This window comes from Nipponia nippon, unplaced genomic scaffold (genome assembly GCF_047370975.1).
Source record: "Nipponia nippon isolate SJK-2023a ecotype South Korea unplaced genomic scaffold, ASM4737097v1 scaffold_3, whole genome shotgun sequence".
In the NCBI taxonomy this organism is placed as follows: Eukaryota; Metazoa; Chordata; class Aves; order Pelecaniformes; family Threskiornithidae; genus Nipponia; species Nipponia nippon.
The window spans coordinates 93,555,382-93,581,070 of NW_028262347.1; the positions used below are offsets into that span (position 1 = coordinate 93,555,382).

Genomic DNA, 25,689 nt, shown 5'->3' on the forward strand with positions numbered 1-25,689 from the left:
GCTCAGTAAGGATTTTCAAACCACTGTTTTATGTTTTGATTCTAAAGTTATCAAAGACTCCGGATACATGAGCGAATAACAAATGTGTTTTTTCACCTTATCTACTCTGATTTTCCAAACTCTTTAAGTTTTCCCTGGAGAGGGTCTGTAACAGCACTTGTTTGTTCTGCATGTGTTTTTAGAGCGGTTTAACACCACTGCATGTAGCTGCACACTACGATAATCAAAAAGTGGCACTCCTACTGTTGGACCAGGGAGCTTCACCTCACGCATCTGCCAAGGTACAAGTACTGGCTACTCTGCAGCAACAATACCTAGGCTTGTTGTGTCACTTTATTCCCTGTTTACCTCTGTTCTTTCTAGACTGTATATGCTTGCCATTACAGGGGGCTCAGTGACCTTGTTTATTAATGTCTCACAGCCACATAAAGCTGTTAGAATAATTCTGCAGTTGAATAAAATACCAGTAAAAAAGCAAATATAGATGTAGAAACATTTAAAATCTCTAGTTTCAGTAAAGTTCAGTCTCGGCAAATACTGAGCCTTGCTTTCACTTGTCCGGTCTCCTTAGTACCTTCTCCAAGCCAGCCACCTTTATATCATTGCATCTTAACGTCTCTTAAGCAGGGCAAGCTTGGAGTTAATGCCTTGCTAAACAGGGGTAGTTCTCCTGTGTTGTGGCACAGGATGACTTCTGAGGTGTGATGTGTTTCTCAGTACAATGTATGTAGTAATTAATGTGCTTCACAATACTTCTACCACAGTGTAAATGGACTGGTGAGAAAATAAAACAACTAGGCACAGCCCTGCTTTGATTACAATTTACTGTAGGCAAGACAACACATAGTGTAAGATTTCAGGGCATGTGAAAGAATAAATATTTAAATGTATCCTAGTTCTGAGTAGAAGAAAGAATTTAGAGAAGCTTAGAGTGTCTATATCTTTTGTGGAACTTGGTTTTAAGTATGGATCAATAATCGATAGCTGGACAGCAGCAGTAAGTAAAACAGGGTGGAAGCATATGTAGGTTCAAGTGGGGTAAGTGCAGTGTAAATACCCCATCTGAAACAACCCAGATGCGTTCGTAAAATCACTGCAAAAAAACACTCTGGAAAAGGGACAGCTAGTGGAAAAGCCAGTATCACAGGTAGACAGACAGCTCTCCTTGCCTGCCTTCCTCTCACACATGACTGAATACAGCCATAACACTAGAGGCCTTCTGCATGGCTGAAGAAGAGGATGGAGTCTGTCATACATGGTAGGTCCCAGAGCTTATAGTGCAAAAGAGAGGAAAGTTAAATAAACATGGATAGCCAGCAGCAACAGCACAGTCTAAAATCAATAATGTCGATAGTGGCAATCTGCCAGAGCAGTGCCCCAGGAGATGAGCTGAAGTGATCGCTGATCTTTTATTACTGCAACACAGCACTCTTAAATGCCAGTGTGGGGAAGAAAGGGCCTTCAGAAGGGGGTGAGAAGACACTGGCCCAGTTTTCAGTGAAAGAAACTGCTGGTGGAAGCTGTGTCTCCTGTAGGGACAGGGATTGCAGCAGCCACTGCCAAGGGCTTGGGAAGTCCAAACCAAGGTGGAAGCACTATAGACTATGGAATAATATTACATGGACTCATGTGTCAGGTCACCTTAACTTCCCTATGTGTAACAGAACAGTTTTGCAGCTGCCACTTCAGGCCTTCAAGTGCCAGCTGTAAGTCTTCCTAAAAGAAAGCATTTGTTAGTGTTCTGCAGCAAGTGAGCCACAGCAACACTGAGTAGAGCGTCAATACTAAATAAAATTAACAGTAGCATGTTTGTTGCTTTAGGCACCCACTGTGCAGTCATCTGAAAGATAATGTTGGTAACAGCAGATGATTTCCCATTTCTTTTGTAAATGTGGTCTAATAAATAAATGTGTTGTATATCATCACTGGCTCCACAGTTAGTTTCATCAGCAGTTGCTTTTTCTGTGACACTCCTGTCTTTAACACCAATCTTAGGACTGGCTCGTTGGCCTGGCCCAGAAGCATTTGCCTTGAAGAGTGATTGGTATGGGAAGTGGCCATGTCAGAGTACAGCAGTGTGATGCAAACAGTTATTCTGATTAACCATTCTTCTTTTTTATAGGCCAATATTAGGTTCGTGCCTAATTTTAATTTGGCATCCACTTTATGATGCTTCTCTTCTTCTCTGCCCCCCACCGCCAAAGCCTCAGTTTTTCTCTGTCCCTTCATCTTTAACCTTTTTCCCTTTTTACCTCTTTTCCCCAGCAGCCAGAATAACCCAATACCCTTCCTCCCAGACTTCTCATTCCCTTCTGCATCTATGCATAGTGACAAAGCACAGCCTTTATCATGAGGAGAAGATGCAGACTGAGACTGAGCCGAATTTCAGCTTTTATTTTTCAGCTCTCTTTTTGCCTTCTGTTGGCAACATGCTGCTTTCCATTCCACTGAAAGCAATGTATGCCCATTTCTGAGGAAAAGGCTTGAAAACTGTATTTGTTATTTTACAAAATATACATGAGTTCCATTTAAAATGCACAGAGATTAGCATACATGCAGGATTTAGCACATAGTATTTAGGATTTAGTAGGTGCTCATGTGACAATGGCTGTTTTACATGTTAGTCTTGTGCAGGAAGTCTAAAGAGGATTGTGCTTGTTTTTCCTGAAGCATTTTATCTTCAAAGTGAAAATTCAGTGGCTGTATACTTCCCTTATTAATTGTGTCACTCTGTTTCCTGGGTGTCACTTTGAACTATCTTAGTGTCTAAGGTCTGAACTGAATCTGAATTGAATTTTGAAGGTTACAGAACCTTTTCCACGTGGAGTTAGTTGTGTGTGTGTCTCTCACTTCCAGATTACTATTAAAGCGCTCTTGTAATCAATTCTGTGCCCCCGTGTATTTATTCTTTGCTCCTACCTGCATCTCTTGTGACCTGCCTTCCCGTATAGTCCAGCCCTGCTGCCCCACAGGGTGCAGGGAGGAGCCAAGCCAGGTGAATGCTTTGTGCCTTTAGATAGATTTTATTGGGCTGTGTAATCTGAGATGCACATGGTACTTATAGAATCATTAAGGTTGGAAAAGACCCTTAAGATCATTGAGTCCAACCATTACGAAACGGTTTATGCAGCTGGGGTCTCATCCCCCCAACCTTCTTCCTTAGTTACAGGCATACATGTGCACGTTTGCTTTAAAATGAGGGCTAATACATTTCTGAAAGACAGGAAGTTCTTGATTAAATAGGCATCGCAACCTGTACCAAAAGCTGGTCGTACCTTAGTCGATGTTTTGGTATCTGCATGCAAATCAGTTATTCTTTATATCTATTTATCTATTTTTGGCCAAATCCATCCTTTTTTAGAATCATAAAATTTATCATGCAATAGATACTGCATTTTTATTTTCAGTAGTGGGCTCACTAGGTACACAAAGTGGAAGGAATAAAAAAATAAAGAATGCAAGACTCTAGAGTTAAATGCTTTAATTTTCCCTTGATCTGAACAAAAAGAGCCTGTTAGTAAGGTTAGGGTAAATGCTGCAAGAAAGGCCATATTTCATGTACATAATGCTTCTGCTCACACTGGGAAATGGGAAAAAAACCCCAAACAATAACAGCTGTTCTGAGTTATGAACACACATCCTGCTCTTCTGTTTGTTAAAGATTTTATGTACATTTAAGGAAAAGTAGCCAACGTCTGTGAAATGGAACTCAAATTCCTATTGCTGTAGGTTGTGCTCTTCTGAACAGATATTTTTTTCCCAATTTGAAAGTTTCTTTCAGAATCCTCCTATTTGTAGCAGTACTTTCAAAACCAGATTGCTTAAAGCTCTGATACATTTGCACAACTAATTAATATTGTATTTAACTATGTTTGACAGAATTTTTAGAACTAATGACTTACTTTCATAGAGTTGGGTAGGTACAGGAAAGTGATCTATCACATTTTTTAATGAGTAGCTTGTAATGAAGTGCTTTCTGTTGACAGAACGGCTATACACCACTGCACATAGCTGCCAAGAAAAACCAGATGGACATAGCAACTACACTGCTGGAATATGGTGCTGATGCCAATGCTGTAACCAGACAGGGTATCGCCCCTGTACATCTTGCCTCTCAGGACGGCCATGTGGACATGGTGTCATTGCTTCTTACTAGAAACGCTAATGTAAATCTCAGCAACAAGGTATGTGTTGCCCCTGCTTGGTGCTGAGGCAACAAACAAACATGGTGATGAGAAGGATAGAGGCTTGCAAGTAAATTTTTTCCACTGTGATTCTGCAGGTTTTGAAAACTGCTGCAGGTGTTCGAACATACATCATCATTTCTTCTAGCAAAGAGAGCAGCAAGCAGCATGCCATGTCACATTGAATGAACTGTGTTTTGTAGTACCCAAGTTTTGATGATAGCACATGCTGCAGAATAACTTATTAATCCATCTCCCTTCCTTCCAGGTTATGCTAGTCTGCCAAAACATGCCCAGAAAGAAAATGTCTTCCTCGCCCCAGCAGTTAGTGGGGTTGGAACGTGTCATTTATGAGCCTCTAGATATGTGCCTGCCCATTAAACAATGGTAACAACTAACTTGTTAAGGGAAGCTGTTTTTTTAAATGGGATGATAATAGCAAGGTTGTCTGAGATTTTGTTCATTCATATAAATGAATCTTCCTTCCCAGGGGGTGTTCCTCAGAGCACAGTGACTTTTGGTGTAATTTCTCCTGGGGGCAGGAAAGGGAAGTTGGTAGATTTTAGTTTCTATATGTATGAATTTATAGGCTGTTAAGTCTGCTCTATAGTAATGTTTCTAGAAAATGTGCAGCTTTAATTCTTTAAATGCCCCACTAGACATCAGAGATGTTGTAAAGTGCAGTTTCAGTACGGATTTATGTGGCTAAAGCAGAAAGACAAGAGACAAATTTTTCATGGAAAATATTTCTTATTCTCAGCAGGTAGAAAGACTCTGTGTCCTCTGAGGCTGTGGGTGATGCTGCACAGGGCTGCTGTGTTTTCCTGTTTCTAACTTTACAGTTTGGTTATTTTTGGGCCCTCCTTCAGGAAGCTTCTCTTGCAGATGTTGATTTTCTTTTTCCCCAGTCTCAATCAAGTGTGTGGGTTTATGCAGTGCAGGCTGTACTTTGTATCCCCACGGGGCAATCTGCCATGTACACATTCTGTATCCCATTGGCTATCATGGTTTTGCTGCTAAGGCTAATACAGAGAGCATGACTGCAGCTGCCTGGCATTTTGATTCAGTCCCACTAGAGGTTAATTACCTGCAATATCCTTCAATCTGTTACTGTTCAGTTGTAGTCTCTAGTTTCTCATTATACTGATAACGCCACCCTTTGAAAATAGTTCCCCTGCACTCACTTAGGGATGCACGTTTCCTTCGAGCTCAGCACCTATATTTGAAGCCAGGTATTTAAAGCACACTAACTCCTTAAAGAGGAGCTACAAAGAAGATGGAGACTCCTTTTTACAAGGAGTCACATGGTGAGGACAAGGGGTAACGGGTGCAAGTTACTCCCAGGGAGATTCCGATTGGACACAAGAGGTAAATTTTTCACAATGAGAACAGTCAATCATTGGAATAATCTCCCCAGGGAAGTGGTTGACTCCACTACGCTGAACATGTTTAAGACTCAGCTGGACATGGTGCTGGGCCATCTCGTCTAGATTGTGCTAGAAAGGTTGGACCAGATGATCCTTGAGGTCCCTTCCAACCTGGTGTTCTATGATTCTATGATGACTTTTGGGTTTTGCAACGGGAATAAAAAGAACATTTGTTTTCTTCAGGATCCACAGAATGGTTGGGAGCTGAATACTCAGAGCCCTAGTGTGGGCACTGAGCACTTATTAAATCTTTTTAGAAGGTTTGGCCCATAATATCCAGGCTCCATTAGGTAATTTACAGTTGGTTACTGTTATATATTTGTGTAATGTGACCCACCTAAGCTGCATTGTCATCAGGATTGCATGTTCGAGTGTAGTACGGTGGGACCACTGTGGACATGAGTTTGGGTTCAATGGCAGGAAACTTAGCAAGTGTTGCTGCATGATGTGCCAACTGCTGCCACCCACTCCTCTGTCACTGGTGCTACAGATGGTAGGAATTGGAGGAGAGAAAAAGAACTGTAATTTGCAAGTAAAGGATATTCTTTCCCATTCCTGCCGACATCCCCTCAGCAGGTTCTCTCTTCTACCCGTTTTACCTGAGATCTTTTATGTGACAGAAAGTTGCATAGCTTTCTGAGGTTTTAAGGATTTTAGATCTCAAGTTTCAGATAAGAAAAAGAATGAGCTATCCAAAAAGTAAGACTGGCAGTACATGTCATCTAGCAAGTCTGTATACTCCCTGGGCAGAGAGAAATGGACCTGATCTCAGAGAAATGTAGTTTTATCTTTCCTGTTTGTGTTTGAAAACAATCAGGTAGAGGAGTAAAAGGTAAGAATAAATCTCAGTGAATGTTACTTCTAGAAAACTTGTAAAAGTGTAAACAATAATTCAATATTTCTTGTAAAATCTTATTCATTCGAAGTAAGTGAATTAGTCAGGAGGTACAAAAATACTATGTGACTTTTTCTTAAAGTGCTATAATCTGCTATCCCTCATTGAAAGCTGCATGAAGAAACGTTCCTTGTGTAAAAGAAACGTTATCTTCCTGGATTTCAGATTGTACATCTTGCAAATCAACAAATGTGATTAGGAAGCACATTACAAAGTGAAAGTGGAATTTATAATTTTTTTAAATTCAGTAGGATATTTTGAGTCTTACTGATACCTGAATTTGCATTTTAGTATTCATGTGCCTTCTCTTAAGATTGTTAACTTGTTGCTTCTAATTTACAGAGTGGACTGACGCCACTCCACCTGGCTGCTCAAGAGGACAGAGTCAATGTAGCAGAGGTTCTTGTTAACCAAGGAGCTGCTGTTGATGCACAGACAAAGGTACAAACACTACTGTCAACATGTGTTATTTCATTTCAGGGAGGCATGTGCCTGTAGACTGGACTAGTAATTGATTTCAGGGTGAAACCGAAATAACAGCAGAGAAACATTCCCTGTAATAAATTATTATAGAATATATTCTGAAAACTGAAGATACATAAAATTGAATGCTTAGCGTTATGCTCAGTCTTTGAGCAATAAGCTTATTTCTCACCAAATATTTAGATCAATATAGATTTAGATTGTATGCTACTATTGTGTTTCACTGAAGGTAAGTGGGATTGATCTGTTTTTTATGTAAGGAAACTTTGAGAAAAGCTTGCCCTCTCTCTACAGAGAGTCATATAATCTTTCACCATATATATACTCTCATCTGCTTTTGGTATTTGTTGTATGTTGTACGTACTTTCCATTCAGCCGACAGCAGAAACAAAACACAGGAGAACTATTACTGGAAACATCTGTATTTACAGCAAGAGAAACAATGTGAATGTAATGTAGGCATTCCTGGCTATTAAGTGGTTAATACTTTTTCCCATGACTTAAGAGACGTTATAAAATGAAGTAGCCTCCTTTGCCAGAGCTGATACTAAACAGCCATCCATAGACGTGATTCTGCAAGTAAAGCCATTGTTCATTTGTAAAGATTACCCCCTACTCCTACAGCTTGACTCAGCCTTCATGACTGGATGCCTCTAAATTTCTAAGCCACTTTGTTTTGCCAAGCATAGTGAGGTGAGTGATTTCATCATATGGGTACATGCTAGGGAACTGTCTGTTTCTGGTGTCCCAAGTTCAGACTAGACCATTGTTCTCCTGATGGGAAACATTAACCTGTTAGGTTGTCAGTAAATATTGCTCTACTCTACCTTCAAAAATAATATTAGAGATGAAACATTTAACTTCTGAGGACAAATTTGAAATTCTTTATCACTGTTTTTTAATACGAAATACATATATGCAATGGTGGTCCATTTCAAATTTACTTGCCTAAAACCAGTTTTGCCTGAAGTACACATCTGGACTCCTAAATAAGAGACCTGACTTTCCAAGGTGCTTGGGGATGCTTCTGAGACCCCAACCAGTGACACCTCCCACTTCACAGTATTGGTTTTAAGAGCGGTGCCATGAGTAAATTCCGAGAGCTTGTGTACAAAGTGTTTTATGCTCACTATACCGTGCTCAGAATTTAATGATAATGATCTCAGTGTTGATTACACTTAGGTTCTTCATGCATTGTGTAGATTTCGGAGTCATTCCTTTAGCTGGACAAGGAATCAGTTGTGATCAAATACTTGGACTGTAGCTGATCAAATCAGCTAAATGAACCAAGTCTCACAATCTGACCTGCACCCTTTGTGCAGAGTAGCAGCTTTCACAACTCTCTGCTAGGTGTGTACCACAAGTTAGGTGCTGTGCTTGCGTCCCAGAAATGTCCTGGTGTGTCAGACTGTCCACCAATATTATCATTCTGTCATCACACTGACATCTCAGAAAGGGCTGAATCCATCATCATCTCTGGCTGCAGCTCAGCTGATTATAATCTGTGGCAGAGGGAAAAGTCATTGTTATGTGATTTTTCTACTGTGTAATTCCAACTGTACTGGCTACTGATTTCAATGATATTGTTCTGACATGAAACTGAAATAGTTCTGCTGAAATCCCAGGAGCTTCTCCAGCTTTATAATTTTGTAACATATCCTCAGCCTGTATTTTACAGCTGAATGAGTCTGGGTTCTTAACCATCTGCTAAACCATCCAGCAGCAGATGAGATCTGCCCTGGTTCATTCTTTGCACGATTTCCTCAGATGTATATGGTTGCCTTTCTGGAGATAGTTCCTACCTGGTTTTGGTTTCTGTAGCAAGACATTGCAGAACCTGTTCTTTTAACTTGGTCTGAGCTGAATCACCTCCTAGCCCGTACAACTCATCTGTGAGCGTTTGCCTTTCTCCAACTCTTCTCTGTCCCGCAAATAGTAAGTAGTCTAAGGAGACATTTACATTGACAGGTGCAGGCAGTCACGTGTCCCCTTTGCCGGCTCTCCAATGTCCAAATAGGATCCCGTTCTGGACTAGTGGCCTTTTAGTCACATAGCATGGTGGAAATGTCTGAGACACTGTCACAGCTGAGAGGCAGGGCATGATTGTTGGGTCTCAGGGCCAGCCTCGCACAGTTGAAAAAGCTCTGTACTGAACTTTAAGCCTGGCAGGGTGGCAATGAGGTGGAGCAGGCACGTGACTCTGTAAAGACACACAGAAAAGGGGCTTCAGTTTCTCATTCGGAGATTTCCTCTGGGTGGAGCTGAATTTCTTAATTGCAAAATTGAACTAGTCAGTAGGTTCTGTCAGTAGCACAGGGAAAAAAAAATGCAGTCATATTTGACTGTTTGCAGCATGAATCTCGTCACCCGTAATAGTCACATAATTTAAAAAAAACCAACAGTAAGTCCCTCGTTGTTCACCTTCATTCCTCAGTTACATATGTAAGTAGTGCAAGTAAAGAATAGTTTCCCAGTACACATTTGCTTCCATGGGACTGCCCCATAGTTGTCAGGAAGTGGGGCGGGGACTCACAGGTCAGGCAAAGTCACAGTGTATTTAAACAGAACTACTTTGTGGTGTAACAAATCAGCTGTCTGGGAAAATGTGCATTATTAATCCTGTAGGCCTCTGTGGTGAAGAACACCCGCAACGGCTTGTCCTCCTGCCTACCATGCTAATTTGCCCTCTGTGCTGTAGGGGACTGTTCGCTCCTTAGGAAGAAAGTGCCCATACGCCTTGCAGGATTGTGTTAGAGTGGAGTGAGCTTGATGCTTATTCACTGGCTTCTGCAGAGTCCCATCTGCTGGCTTTGTGCACTGGCGAGCCCTCCAGGCTCCACACAGTCAGCCACATGGAGGTCGTCTGCCAGATATCCGCTTACTACTGCCTGTGGTATAAGAAAAATGCCAATGCAGTACCATGTATTTTAGCATGGAATAGTTGCTACATAAACTGATGATCATCTTGAGTTCCTAAGGAAAGAGCTGAGAAGCTCTGAACTTCTACAATGAATGAAAAGTGTTATGTTGTAAGAACTACCATACCTTGACCTCATGTTCTATGCAGGTGAAGTTTAGATGGCTTGTAAAATAGCAGCTCTGTAGTTACAAGCTCTCTTGTTTAGATGGATTAACTGTTCTATGGGAATAAAAGGTCTATGCATGCTGCCTCTAAAACCAGAGGCACTGGGGAGCAAGATACAGCAACAGCTGAGTTGGCTTCAGAAGCACTGTTGCTATGCTTGCATGTTTGCATGATACCGTCCAGCATGTCCAGTTCAGATTCATTACTTCAGACATACAGTGGCAGAGATGTGGCTATCCGTGCCTTAAAAGTCAGTGAAGCCGCGCAGCTTAGAGTGGCATTATATTGGGGATCTCTGCTACCAGCAGCGTCACCACTAACCTTCTGTTTTCTTCTCTCCATTTCACATCCATACACTTTTGTTAGCTCAATTATTGTGGTCTAGGTGACTATTCAGTAGTCTTTTTTTCTTTGTTTTTTCTTTGTTTAGATTCTGTCCTTATCATATTCCTCATTCTCCCAGGTTAAGTAAGCATTGGTTATGTCACTCCAGCACAGTATCTGTCAATAGAGGGAGAACACTTAATATCTTAGCAGGTCGTTCAACTTCTTGGGTAGGGACCAATGAGCTATCATCTTCCACCTCTGGTACATGTTCTTTAATCATCATTTATATATAACTTACACTCCCTGTGAAAACATCTAGAGTTTGCAGTTCTGACACATGGGAGTTCTTACTCCTGCTCAGGTTCTGAGCGCCACACACAATTGGGTTTTTTCAGGTGATTAGAGGATAAGATTGGGAAGAAACACATTTTGTATCTTGAAGCTATAGCAGGCAAGAAAAAAATCTAATACTACAGAAAAATCTCTTGTGCGGGAGATTAGTCTGTATGATTAAGATCAGTTCTGGCACTAAAACTTCTGAGCATTTTCAAAATGGCTTTCAGACCTGAATCATTACAACTGATGGTTTCCCTCCCAAGAAACTTTTTTCCTTAACTTTGTTGTAGAAAAAGACATGAAAGGAAGAATAGCTGCTGGTTTTGCAGTCCATTTATTGATGGCATTACGGGATCCTTCTGGTTCTGCTACATCCGTTAAATAAATAGCCTGTAAGCCCAGAGCTGCGTGAATCTGTCTCAGTCAATGCCGAAGAGTAAACACTGGTTTAGTGCACCAGAACTAGTGCTTGAGAGGCCACAAGGCTGCTCCTGCCACTTGAAGATGGGATTTTGTTATGTGGTTTTAAGCCTAGCCATGTTAGACTGAGCTCCAACTGATGAGCCACAGAAAACACCTTGTCTTAATATGCAAGAAGGAAATAATAGAATGGTGGGAAAGTAGCAACACTAAAATGCACTTCAGGTGGTGAAGCTTCAGAGCTGCTTCAAGACCCTTCACATTTAGAAAGCTTTAAAAATTGAATTTAGTGTTCACAGAAGGCACATTAGGGTCCCACTGCAAAGGCAGCAGGTTTTGTCCATTCTGACGCTACATTTTTGTGTCTGAATTTAGGTATATTAAAGAGTTTTTGATGCTGAAACTCTGTGTTATGCAATATCACGCTTAACATAAGGAATGTTCATCTTACACATAATATTGGGAGTTAAAAGTCAATCTGAAGCCATGGCTATGAGCAGATATTCCTCCTCTGGTGGTCATGTTGAGTGTGTAAAAGCTATAGTGGTACATGTGATGTTGCTTTTGTTGCAGGGCTTTTGTGCTAAGAGTTGGCATGAGTAAATATTGTTTCATGGCTCAGAAGATCTCCACATGTCATTTTTCAACTGTTTATCCCATTGGGTAGTGATATTGTAGGATACAGCATTACCGTGATGGACTGGCAAAGGAAGACTGATGAGAGAAGAGTGCTGGTTCAGTCAAGGGTGAAGAGCAGGATTTGCAGCTTTGATCTCAGTGCAGGTCATTTTAGTCAAACAGTTGCTACAGTGCACTTGGTGTTGGGCCTCTGCCAGGGGAATTGATGGTCTCACAGTCCCTGGTTGATGTCTGGAAAATAAAGCCAATATTAAACTTTCTTTTGTTCCTAAAACTCTAGTATTGATAGGAGATAATGGTGACTGAGAGGTCATGATGTTATTTTGCAGGTTGAGTTGGGCCTTTTATTTCAGATTTATTCAGGGAGATTTATTCAGGTCTGCCTGCCTTGTTCTGACAGGAGCCCCATACCAGACTGAGTGCTACAGTGGTTCATAACAGCAATCCAATTTTCCTGTTGGAATATCTAATTTTCAGATGCAGAAAGAGATAGGAAGGAGGCAGGGAGGGTGGGAAGTGCTATCGAGAAGAATCGCTTTCATACAGAACAAACACTCAAATACAGATATCTTCAGTATATCTTCATGGTACACTATCTCTCTCTCCTTGGCTCTTGGTACATGCTCAGTTGTTTTCGAGACATTTGTGTGGAAATTTCCAGCCTAATAATGTGCAATAATGGACCTTTGCAAGGTACTGCAACATGTTAGGCCCTGATTCAGCAAAGCAGTGAAGTGTGCATGGACACATAGGTTCGCCTGTTTCATTTGATCAAGGCTGGATGCCTTTGTGATCTTTGGATCTAGAGCATTTTCTAGCCTTATCAAGAATAATACTGCAGCTTCATTGTCTGACATTTACAGCAGAAAAACAAAAACAGAGCAGCCTGAGAGTCAGCATGACTAGAAAGATGTAATAATTCAAGCTGTTAAGATTTATAGTTATTACCAGTGGAGGATATTAAAGTAATTCACTGACATGATATACAAGGCTTGTGATAATTTCCCTCAAAAAAATTGAAGAGCAAGAGAATAAGGGATGCTTTGTGTTTGTGTGTTCCATTAGAATTGAAAAGCTCAGTATTTCTGATGGGGGGGGGGGGGTTGGCACTTATTGTGCCTTTTGATAAGCCCTTCCCAGCTGCTAACTCTCATATTGCTGCTCATTCTTTAAAGCAGCTAGAAGCAGCATGGCAGCTGACTGCCAGAAGGTGATGCGCATTAGAGCTGTATTAAACAAAAGCCCTGATTTTCTTGGAAGTAACTTTTGTAATATTAGGATGCCTGCTAAGTCCCTTGGTGCTTTGCCAATAAATATAACTCTGAACGTAAACTGCTGTGCAGAAATGTGTATAATTGTGGGGCTGGGTTTGTTTGGTTGTTGAGGTTTTTTTTCATTATTAATAGCTTTTGAAGCAAAATATTTTAGCTTTTTGGACACATTTCTATAGAGAATGAAAGTAGCAAGCTCAAGTAGCCATGAGAATTACTAGTTTTATAGTTAATTTAGTTGTATAATTGCAGAATCTGCCAGTCAGAGTGTTTCAGAAAAGTTAACAGAATATCTGTTTTCCATGAGGATGTTGGGATGTAAATATAAATGTTATACCTTCTTGAGCTAGAAACAGCTGAATGCAGGAATCTGTATTGTAGCTGAGAAGCAAAGGATATCGTTTCCAGGTCTCAGGCATTAAATGGGCATTTTGCTAATTAGTTTTATTTTGACCAATGCTTTCACTACAAACATTGCTGACTATCAACATATGAAAGATGTCCTCTGGTGGCTGGTGAGGTCTAACAAGCCCCGTGAGATGTGACCAGCTGTGTCAGATCTCTGTCACTCTGCTGTCAGTGACTGTGTGCTGCATTAGGCACTGCCTCATCAAACACAACATGATGCGAGATGACCACAGGGTATGGCAAACTTAAAAGAAAGCTCCCAGGTCCCTCCAGTGAGTTCAGACAGGAAACTGATATTTTGTCACCAGGCTAGCAGGTGCCCATATCGCTACCGAGGGCATGTGTGATGCCTGTAGCAGAGAAGCTGCCTTTCAGTGCATGCACCTCCAGCTGCCATACCTGACCAAGCCAGCAGCACCGAGAGCTTCAGAGGGAGCTTCCTTACAGCTTCTGCTCTGGGACACCAAGAGCTGTAGCAGGGAGAATACTGACCATGTCACCATGGAAATGTCATGATTTCTACATGCATTTGGAGGGGAAAGAGGAAAAGTTTTCACTTAGTCTCTGATTTAAACAGCAGGCTGGCCAGGAATAACAAAGAGCATCAATAATTACTCCTCTAGACATTTATGAAGGTACCACATGTAAATCTTTGTATATACCATCTGCAGAAGGAAATTGATGTACTGCAGTAAATATCGGGGCGTTGATAGCTCCTTCTTCAATATTCATTGTGACATGCTGGAGAGAGAAGCCTTTACAGATCACTTCAAAGGGAAAGTTGAGATCAGCTGGTCTTGGCTTTCTGATACTCTCCAGATTTTAATGTTTTAGGGTTATTAGCAGGGGGTTCCCAGCAGGTGGCCCTTGACTTTGGATTTCATCTCCCCAGTTGGTTTTATTATGTCTGATTTTTGTTGACCTTGCAAGTCGTGTTAAGAGGCCTGTATTTTGAAGGGGAAGAAGGGGATTAAGTTCTTGTATGAGGAGGTTTCACAGCTTTTTTTTTTTAAATGAGGTTTTGATAGTTTGGCCATGTTTTAATCTGAGTTTATCTTTGGACATGTGGGAGTAGGGGCTGCAGAAGTTGCATTTGAGGCACATGGCTGTGAGTACGCTCAGCATTCTGCTGAAGACTCAAGACTCCGGCCAGCTTAGGGAGCCCTGTCAGATTCAGACCCCGAGCACTGCTAGGAAGCTATTAGGCCAACCCTAAACTAACAGTAACTGTAAGATGAGGTCACAAAGTTCAGTTCACGATGATTACATTTTAGCTAGTGCTTAGGCTCTTACCACTGTGCACACCTATTCTGTGGGAAAAGTTCCTTGCAGTCATTTGGCATCTGATCCAATGTTCATATAAGTCAACGGAAAGTGTCATTCTGCTGATGCCAACGGAATTTGGATCCGGCGCTGTTTCTTGCAATGATTAACTCGTCCTGGTTGTCAAAGATAGTAGTTTCTTTAGATGGCAAAGGGTATATAACTAACTGAAGAAAAAATACACACCGTAATTTAAAGTAACTGGCACAGCTACCATCTCCTAGCATGTGTTAATACAACTGAAATTGGGTAACGTTATGTGAAGTAGTATCAGAGGCAAAATGACATGAAGAAAATGGTGTGTCTAAACCCATGCAGACTTGAAACTTCCCTCTAGTGGAAATAGTTCACATTTGAGGTTTTCTCTTTCTTTCTTCTGAGCAGCTTTGATCTCATGGTTTAAACATGTGGTGTAGTCCTGGCTCCTGAACCCCAGGTTGACCTTGGACTTGCCTGCTCAGTGCTTTTGACCAAGTCGTCTAACCTGGCCACACCTCACTGACATGGATGTACAAATGAAGGATGACAGGCTGCAGCTTTTAACTGCCTGTGTGCCTCTACCTCTTAGGCACCAGGCTTTTCTTCTCAGAGCAGGAAAGCAAAGGCACTTTTTCACCTTTAAACACTGATGAGAGCAGCAGGAGCCTGGTCAGTATAAGACCAGCCCATCTTTCAGTGTTTTTACCCACAAGGTTGGCTTTTGGATCTAGTTCCGGATCATTCAATCCCAAGTAGTGTATTTTCCTTCTGGTCGAGTGGCTGTTTTGGACTCTACCAGCAGCCAAGATGTGCACCATGACCATGTTTCCCCATATATATTATAACTGACATTTCTGCCACTGGAATTAATGATCTCAGACAGCCTCACCTCTTACTCTTTTTGTGAAAGCAGAATTCTTGTAGATTAACAGCAGTGCACATTTGCAGTGTATTTTACCATATGTTTAGTGTATTTATATTCCTCATATCAGTTATGATTTTTACAGCCTAGCAATTGATTTTTCCACAAAAACTGGTAATGGAGCATGGGGCCAATACTGCATTGGAAGTCTCACAGAGCAGCAAAAGGACATATCACACTGGCAGTGTAGTTTCATCCTGCTTGCAAAATGGCGAAGCCCCATGTGAATACTGGCTAATATGACCCTTCTGGCATCTCAGAGTCTGTCAACTGGGCCCATGAAACCTGACCTTTAAAGGAGAAAGGAATCCCAATGACTCACCTCAAGAGAGGGGGAAGCCCATTAATCCATCTCCGTGAGCCAAGCAAAGCATCTGCTGGAAAGCCATCAAGCTATCAGTGTGAGTGGGGGGGAGGTTTGGGGAAAAGTGGCCTCTCTCCATGCCATGGAGGAAAATAGCAAGTGTCCTGTTTAGAGGTAGCCATCTCCCAAACTGTCCTTTGCGCAGCTCTAGATTGATTGTATTTGTTAAGGAAGAAGAGATAGTGTTGTCTTGCAGGGAAGATAAGGCAGGAAAAGATAATTACTTCAAGAAAGATAATCTAATCATTTCTAATACGTTAAGCATCTCAAGTAAGTCCAACTTTTTCAAAACTGCTAACAGTGTTCTCATGTACTAAGAGATTAGAAAAAGAGCAGCAAGAGCAAGCTTTGGTCCTCTTTGTTTTGTTGCATTGTGTGTTAAACGTTAACTGTTGATTAAAGTGTTTATTACAATTAACAAGTTTCAACATGCTGTTTGACTTATTTTAAATATGTGGGGTTTTAAAGTGAACGAGTTCAGAGTCAGCCTAGTGACTTCTGCTTTGCTACCAGGAGTAGTTTTTAAAAATCTTGTCAGGTTTTCAAATTATATTCTTCTTGTACTAACTGGTTTTAGAAAAATTTCCAAAATGTGTATACTTTACTACAAAAAGCCATTTAGTTGCATTTAGAGCATTCGGTGGGGGAGTTGCAATGTTGACAAGCATTTTTAGTCTGTTCACTAGTAATGAAAAATAAGTAACGGGAACAAAAAGGATACATTCAACTTTCTCATCTTTGAAGTTGCCAAGAAAAAGCATTTTCTTCCAGTTTGCGTAACGCAAGGCCAGATACATGAAAAATCAGACCTTTCTGTCTTAGAGTCTCAATTCACCAGCTGGTGTTCCAGTTTCTGTAGGACTACATGGTTCTGGCAGAGCTGGCAAATCAGTTGCATTGGTTTAGATTTACCTTCCAGGTGTTTCAGTCGGAATGGATAGACTGCAAGTTGCACCATAGCTGAGGCAGCCCTCAGCATGCCTGGTTTTTAGAAAGTTGTTATTACTTACTTATTTACTTGTTTATTATCACACTGTAGGAGCACCAAACATGTGAACTGCACTGCGCAAGGCATTATACACGCATTTATTTAAAAAGGTGGGCTCTGCCTTAGAGACCTGATAGTCTGACCATTGGCGAGGAAGGCAAATCTTTAATCAACACTGCATGTGTTGAAGATTACAGAAATACAAGGCATTCGGAGAGGTTCACAAAGAATGGAACTTGAATTGACATTCATGAGAAGTGTGGGGTTTTTCCAGGGTTGGAGGACTTTTCACATAGGCCAAAGAAATAAAGCTTAACAGGATTTTTGCTGTTTCATGTCTGTTTTTTTTGTTGGGGGACATGTGGGATGTTCACATTTACTAATTGCTTATGTTCATTCTAGATGGGATACACTCCTTTACATGTTGGCTGCCACTACGGAAACATAAAAATTGTTAACTTCCTTCTGCAACATTCTGCAAAAGTTAATGCCAAAACGAAGGTGAGTTTTCCGCTTCTGTTGCACTTGTTCTGTGGAGGCGGCTTGTGCGCTGTGCCCACTGCAGCCTTTCCCTTTCTCTGTGCCTGCAGAACGGGTACACGCCGCTGCATCAGGCTGCGCAGCAGGGGCACACCCACATCATCAACGTCCTGCTCCAGCATGGCGCAGCGCCCAACGAGCTCACTGTGGTAAGTGCAGGGGGTCCGCGGCGAGGCCGCCACTTTCCCCTCTGGCTCTGTTGTCCCATCCCGCGTAAAGCATTTGAGCAAGGGGAATGTGGAAAAAATGTGTGTGGTGGGAAAGGAAAAGAGCAGAGGAAGCCTACTCCCATCACCCCCACGTCCTCCATGCCATCACCTCTTCCAAAACTAGAACCGCAAAATCTGAAAATCTTCTCATTTTCATCCCACTTCTATAAGGAGTTGAAAACTTAGTTATATATCCCACTACCTAAAATATATTTATTTCAGTCAACAATGTGCAAACATTTATTTGACCTTTATTGTACATTTTTCTACAGTTAATTAGCAGTTTCTACACTTAGCCTTGCTAACATTCAACTTTTGTTATAAATGTTTCAATTGCTAGAATGGAAACACTGCTCTCGCCATTGCTAAGCGACTTGGCTACATTTCAGTCGTTGACACACTGAAGGTGGTGACAGAAGAGACCATGACTACAATTGTAAGTACAGCTTAGTTCAGTAGTGAATGGAAGAATTTTTCCTAAGCCAGTGTATTCAGCTTTGTTTAATTACATGTCTACGGAGATTCCAGTTTAATTTCTACTTATTTCCTTTTAGCAGTATGAAGCAGATACTAAGTCAAATATGAGCAATGTATTTTTAAGGTAGTAGACATTATTAGGATGTATGCAGAAAGAGTACCAACCAAGCAGAAAATGGACAGTGCAAATGACTAGTCATAGTTGCCATGTTTTTCTGCATATCTTGTTGTTTAGGGCACAAACCACATGAATACGGGCTGGTTTGTAGTTGAAAAGACATTCCTACAGACTTGTATAAATAGAAGCTGCTTCTGCCTTTTGAGAGGGTTTGCCAAGGGACTGATGTATAATGGCTTGTATTTGGCCTAAGAGAACCTATTCCAGTCTAAAAAGTGGTTGGAATTGACTTAAAAGCACCTCTTTGTGTAGTTTCTGGCATCTTCTGAAAGATGGTGAAAGGCTGTCTTCTGCAAGCAGCCATAGTCAGCTCCTGCAACCCCAGCTATCCATTCATTGACATATACATGAAGTCCACCTTGTCTGTCTTGCCTCTCAGGAAGGCTTATTGCAGCGTTAGCCAGGAGAGATTAAAGGGACTAGCAATGGTCAAACATTACCTGCTATCAGAAAAATGGTGATTCACAGAATCCAAAACATTTCTCTGAAAGATCTTTTGTTCATTAAGGTTTTGCCAAATTGCTCTATGAAGAAAACAGTTTTGTGAGGTCAGGAGCCACCATGCACCACCATAGTAGTAAAGCCAAAATTGGGTTTTAAGAACATAAATTCAGAGCATTGGCACCAAATTTGCTTTTTCCTTTCTGCAACTTTTTTTTTTCTGATTAAAAAGAAGGAGAGGTATGTGCATGAATGTATTTTTAGGCGTATCAGAGATGGAAAGCAGTTACTGTGTGTTCCATGGTTTGTCATCACCCATTTGTGTGGTTTATCAGTGCAAGCAGGCGGTTGCAATACAATGAGCATTTGGGGTGACAGGCAGATTTTAGCTCTGCTACTGTGTGTACCTTTTTTTCCTGTGACTTTCCTGCCTGTGGTCTTTAATTCAGTTGCTTACAGAAAATCCCCCACACAGAAGACAAATTTCAGAACAATATAATATAAAGGAATATGCCAGAAAATAATCACAATTTTTTCTTACAGCTTCTCTCTAGGTTTTCTCAGGAACACATTTCTCTCTAGAAAGATTCCAAAATAATTTTCCACAACCTGAAAAATTCGATGGAGAAGATTATACAGGGTAGCATGAACTTGTATGATTGCACAGTATACAACTAGGTTGCTGCAGGAAAAGTAAACCCACTTTTTTACGCTAAGAAATCCCAATATCACAAGGTCATTCTTAGCTTGTAGAACCAAGAAGCTGGAGGGGTTTGTGCTGCGTAAGATAACTGATCATTTATGTTCCGTAGATGAAGAAGAGTAGAGACGTGGTGGGTCAGACTGTGAATTGTGCTAGAAGAAATGTTAGGTGCTGAAAGGCCCATACTACCCCAAATACCTACTTTCAAGATAAACCCAGAAATAATTTCCGTTAAAATCAGAATATGCTGCTTATCAGTCACAAGTGTGTAATTGTCAGACTTTGGAAGTCTAGACATGAAATGTGATTTACAACTGAGGGTCTTAAAAACTCAGTTTGACTGCTGAGACTTATTTTTTGAGGCTTGTGGCTAAACAACTCCCACAGGTAAATTTAATGAAACCAGGGATGAACATAGCTAATTTTACTACAATTTTACTCAAACACCAATAAAAAAATCCAGTAGTGCCTGAAAAGAAAAGTCCTTTGATTTTGCTAGTTTAACAGCAATGTGTTTAAAAGCTTTGCAATTAATTCCCACAAAATGAAAGAAGTGTGAGGCTTTTTATAAGTTTTGTGATGTTTGAGCATGCAGGAGCTCTTCTGCCTATATCAAGTGATGGCAGTAGGCCAAGAAACATGAACTGCCAAATGAGTATTCATGAGGCCAGACAAAAATTGAAATATTTTAAAATAAATGAAAATGGAAAAGCTATTTTGTCCTCCTGAACTTGTTAATGATTTCTTATTTGTATATGAAGGATGAGAAGTAATGGCAGTTAAACATAATATAATACAAATACCCCATAAAGATGGGAGTGGGTTTTGGCATGGGGTTTGCTTTTTGGTTTTTTGTGGGGTTTTTTTGTTTGTTTTTGTTTTTTGTGTTTGGTTTTTTTTTTTAATTCCACTGCACTCCTTGAGTGGTAACTCTGCAGGGTCTTCTGCGTGACCTAAAACTTTACCGGTGCTTGTTGTGCTGTACCCCAGCTGGAGAGTAAAATGTGCATATGTGTGTCATTCATGGGATACACAGGTATTCTAGGAACAGATTTCAGGCATTCATAACATTTTTTTTTTTTCTGCTTCTAATTTTTTTTTATATTGCTCTTTGAGTCTGAATCAATATAAACATCAGGATGAAAATCAACCAACCACTTCTGAGTGTCTTTCATGCATGAATTCCTTAAGGGGTATCTTTTAGCCTGCATGTGGTTATAATTGTTCTCATTTGTGGGAAAAACACACAATTCATGCTGAGGTGCCTCTGAAAAATTCACACAGATTAAGCCTGCTCCCAAATTCTTCACCGAAAGGGTAGCTGGGCATTGGACCAGGCTGCCCGGGGAAGTGGTTGAGTCCCCATCCCTGGAGGTATTTAAAAGAAGTGTAGATGTAGTGCTTAGGGACATGGTTTAGTGGTGGGCTTGGCAGCGCTAGGTTAACAGTTGGACTTGATGATCTTAAATGTCTTTTCCAACCTAAACAGTTCTATGATTCTGTGATTTTTCTAACGACAAAGGAGAAATATTTCCCTCAGAAAGTTTAGTTTAAATAGAGATGGCATATTCCTGCTCAAAATTTAGACTGTGTAGAGAGTTCTTATTAAAACCCTTGAAATGAAAGTCTTTTCAGTGTACTTGTTTCTTCTTTTGATATCATCATCTTCTAGGCTTTCAGCTCATCCTTTTTCTGCTGTGAAAATTTGAGTATAGTTTAAAACACAGATATAATATTGCCTATTTATGTATTATTTCATGTAGCCTTTTTTAATGTATAGTTCAATGCATCTATAAAAAGGAAAGTGAATAAGAAGCTAAGAAAACTAAATCTTGTTTCACTAACTGCAGATAAAAATATGTCCTACCTTGCATTTAATTTTTAAAATAACTATAATTTTAAGAAAAATGATGCCTGCACTCTGAAATGATTTTTTTTTTCTTTCACAGACTGTTACAGAAAAGCACAAAATGAATGTACCCGAAACCATGAATGAAGTTCTTGATATGTCTGATGATGAAGGTATTAAAAAATAAAAAACCCCTCTCACTTATTTTTCAGTCTTTTGTTGTTGTAAGAAATGTTTGTTTAAAAAAAAGGCAACAAGCAAACAGTATTAGTTGGATATGGTCTTTGCACATTGTTTTATATTGATTGTTTTGTTGATACATTGATAGTCTATGCTTTTATTTAATTATTTTGTTTATTTAAATCATGCAGTTCGTAAAGCCAATGCCCCTGAAATACTCAGTGATGCTGAATATTTGTCAGATGTTGAAGAAGGTATTTGTGCATTTTTGTACTGCAGTGATATTTAACTTAAGCCTCTTCCTTTTATTTCGTCTGTCTGAAAATTAATCCTTTCAGATAATTTTCTTATTACCCCACTAACAATAATTTCTGCTTTACAATTAAGAACGCTTTCAAAAATTCTTTGAACTATTGCTGATAATCCTCTGATTTTTTCTGAATCTCTTACTCCCAATTTTTTAATCAAATTACCTCCAGTTTCCTGGAATAGTCCTTTTGCTGCTGCTTCTGTAAAGTGGAGAATTGTTTCATGACTGTAACTGAAAAATTAAATCTCGGACAAAAGGGTCAAATATCAAAATACTTTGGAAGAAATAACTGATAGTGAAAGTGAACAGCAGAAGAAATGAATTGTTTTGTTTTGTTTGTTTTTTTTTAAATTCTGATGTGGATTAAGCTCTGAAATTGTTGATTTACATTGATAGTGGACTCTTAGCCTGGAAAGAAGTATTTTCAGGGTGGGTTTTTTTGGTTGTTTTTTTTTGTTTGCTTGTTCAGTTGTTTTTTTTATATATAATAGTTCAGTCATGATATTCAGTAAAACCACATCAGACTACTTTTGTCCTGAATAAAGAGGATGCTGCATTGGAGTCAACATGTTGGTGTTTGTTACTATTAAGGAAGTACTTTGCAGCTGAGGTTTCATCTGTATCACCCTGCAAAGTGATGTGAAATCTGTGAGAGTGGCAACAAAGCCCTCTGTTTTCAGTGCCTCTAATAAGTCTCCTGAGCTATTTGCGCTAGCAGCCTGCCCATGCCAGCTCACTCCTCGGTGTTGGGCAGGCTTGATGTGGCTTCAGTGGCCCCCAAGTATTTAAAACCCCTTTGGCAACTGCTTCCCTCCCCTATACCAGCATCCCCTGTTAGGTCAGACCTCTCCTGGTTTGGATGTGCAGGAGTCCATGCAAGTTTCACCAGGAACTGCAGGTTTCCAGAGGCCACGGTGGGATTAGGTTCTCAGGTGACATTCAGAAACAGGAAGGTTTTGAGTTGATGAAGAGGATGACAGTGTCCTGAAGGCTTTTTTGTGTGTCCCAATCCACTTGCATTTGAGCTGCAGTTTTTTCTTCTCTAGTAGGAGAACAAGTGACTGAGTTCAATTTTCTCGTGCTTCTTTAGTTAATCTCTCTGTCTTCCTCCCTAGTGAAATATTTACTTTTAATTTTTATAGCATTTAAGCAGTAAGGTGTAAGAGCTATTTAGCTAAGTTCATCGTGTGCAGCTCTTGTTTAATTCATGCATTGAAGCTTTTGGGTTATTTTCAGTTTGTCATTGTGTTCCCATTGCTGCAGTTCCAAAAGGATAGTGTTCTTACCCTACACCTGTGTTTTACAAATAACTCTCTTAGGCTATCGTACTGCTCAAAATACTGTATTGTTTTAACTGACTGGAACACTGATGCATAATAGTGTTAGTTAATAGAGCAGTAACTATTGCTGTAGCCCACTGCACAGCATGTGGCGAGGTACAGATGAGAAACACTCCTATATGGAATCTGGATATTAGAACCAAAGATGTAGAATGTGTCTTTTAATATATGGGATCATTTGTTATGGCTACATGCAAAGCCTGCAAGGATGTGAGATCTGTGGAAGGTTTTTATAGTCACTAACTCTCAGTTTAACAAAAAAAGCCACAAACAAACAAACAAAAAACCAAACCAAAAACAACCAACCAACAAACCAGAAATTAAGAATGCAGGTAATGTGATCGATTCCTTGCCTAGAGACTATTCTGCACCCATGTTGTTATTAGGGGAGCTAAGAGACTGGTTTATATATAATAGAGTCATTTTCAAACCTAACACTGAAAGGTAGCTCTCAAATCAAATAATAGGTATTTTATTAATCTATGCTGAAGCATTCCAGTGTGCAAGGCATGCAATGAATTACAGGCTTTGAGGTAATAACCGCTGGCCTGTATCTCTTTCCTGACTTGCACATCTGTAAAGACAATATGCCGGTGCCCATCTCCACCACTCCTCAGTGTTGATAGGGTATTTACATGCAATGCATCCACTTAGAGCAGTAGAAATAAATACGTTCAAGATGGTAATGCAGTCTGATAAATCTCATAGCCAGGGAGCCAATTTCCAAGTGAGAGAAGGGCACAAATTTACCACCCAAATCCAAGCTCTCCCCTCACTTGGCTAACATTCATGTCATCGGCCAAAACTCTTCAGTGAGAGAAACTTGGCTAATGATTTCTCAATATGCCACAATCCTCAAGGTTTCTGTCATAAGAGAAATTGAAGGTTTGGAAAGTAGAGTCTCAGAGCTGAGAGACAAATGTCAGGAAACTGTTTCCTTGCATTTATGTCTTGCTGTGCCCACTAAATAAGTATTTACATGGAAATGGTGTAATTTCTCTTCCCTGCCGAGGACAGTTTGGTTTGGAGTCAGACTGGTTGAGAGGAGACCTTCTCTTCCTTTTCCTAGACTACTCTGGCAATTCTGCCCAACCGAGGTTATGCGTTGGGAAACTGCTACACCGCAATAAAGAAATGGTGTTGTTTTGAAAGATGTGAACATGATTTTGTGGGAAAAAGATGAAGGTTCATCTTTGTATGTAGCAGGAAGTTTGTAGAAGAATATAGAGCAATTCCGATGCACACTGAACATGTGCTCTGCTCTTATTTTTAAAGAGATTGCAGATCTTATAAATGTGGAACCTGAGACTGCAAGAACTGGGTCTTTCCTCTTACTGTCTCCAGATGGGAGCTCGCACCCCACACCCTGCGCAGCTGCTGGGAGCCCCGGCGGTGCGCCCTGTGGCCACAGGGCTGGTGGGGAGCCAGGAATGGGCCATGCTAAAGCACAACCCCAGCTATCTGCGGGAGACCCGGAGGGAACCCCCTCGCATGCTCAGCCTTGGAGCATCCCTCCGGGCGGGTGCAAGAGCTTTAATCTGGTGGAGGAAGCTGAAGCCGTGCTGTGACTGCCACAACCCAGCAATGAGCTCTGTCACAACAGCCCTCTCTCCCCCCCCCCCCCCCAAAAGCCGCCACTGCTGTCCCAGAGGCAAAGGGACAACAAGCAATGGAAGCTGATACAAAGAAGGGTGAGACTATGTGAGCAGCAAAGGGAAAATAATCCAAACCAAAAAATAGTTCAGCTGTTGAGAATTTAGACAGTCATTGTCGAGAAACATTTATTGTCAAGCTTTTAATTTTTTTTATTTGGTCTTCAGTAGATAACAAACTTTTGGGTGTAAATAAGGACACTGTTTTAAACCCATTTAATGGAGATTCCTCTCAGTAGGAGTAAGTAACATGCTAATCAATCCCTGGCAGATTAGACAGATGTCCTAGTGAACGCACGCTGCCTGATCCCTGAGTAGGTGCTGAGGTACAGTGGTTTATGTGCATTTAAGACCGGTCAGGGCATCCCCTTGCATGAAAGTCTGTTATTGATCATTTTAGGAGGCATTGATTTATTATATTTTTATGCTCAGAGTTTTCCGAGTTTCTTCATCTCCATAAAATGTTACAGATTCATAAAAGTTTCAGCGGTTTGGTATTGGCTTTTTCTCCATACTTGTGTGAAACCAAAACTTTGGCTACAACTAGAAGCATCCTGCTCTTCCCTGTGGCTGTACCTCTTCTGCCATCAGGCAGCTCTGGACAGGCTGTGAGGAGGGAGTGGCAAAAGCTTCAGGGATCTTTAGCAAAGCCAATAACAAATGTCCACTTGGATCCCAGGCCATGATTAAATTTTGTTTGGGACTTTTCCCAAGCCACATGATGCTTTCTCTCCTGCTGCCAGAGAGCCTGTATTTCCC

The 25,689-nt window shown here is 40.7% G+C and overlaps 1 protein-coding gene across 1 annotated transcript in view; it reads left to right on the forward strand.

The window, feature by feature from the left end:
* Nucleotides 1–25,689, forward strand: part of ANK3 (ankyrin 3) — a 382,696-nt gene that overhangs the window by 279,106 nt on the left and 77,901 nt on the right. Inside the window, exons 17-24 of the mRNA XM_087766877.1 lie at nt 183–281; nt 3,987–4,184; nt 6,849–6,947; nt 17,454–17,552; nt 17,642–17,740; nt 18,141–18,236; nt 21,549–21,621; nt 21,820–21,882. Of these exons, the coding sequence (XP_087623003.1) occupies nt 183–281; nt 3,987–4,184; nt 6,849–6,947; nt 17,454–17,552; nt 17,642–17,740; nt 18,141–18,236; nt 21,549–21,621; nt 21,820–21,882 (826 nt within the window). The remainder of the gene's footprint in view (nt 1–182; nt 282–3,986; nt 4,185–6,848; nt 6,948–17,453; nt 17,553–17,641; nt 17,741–18,140; nt 18,237–21,548; nt 21,622–21,819; nt 21,883–25,689) is intronic.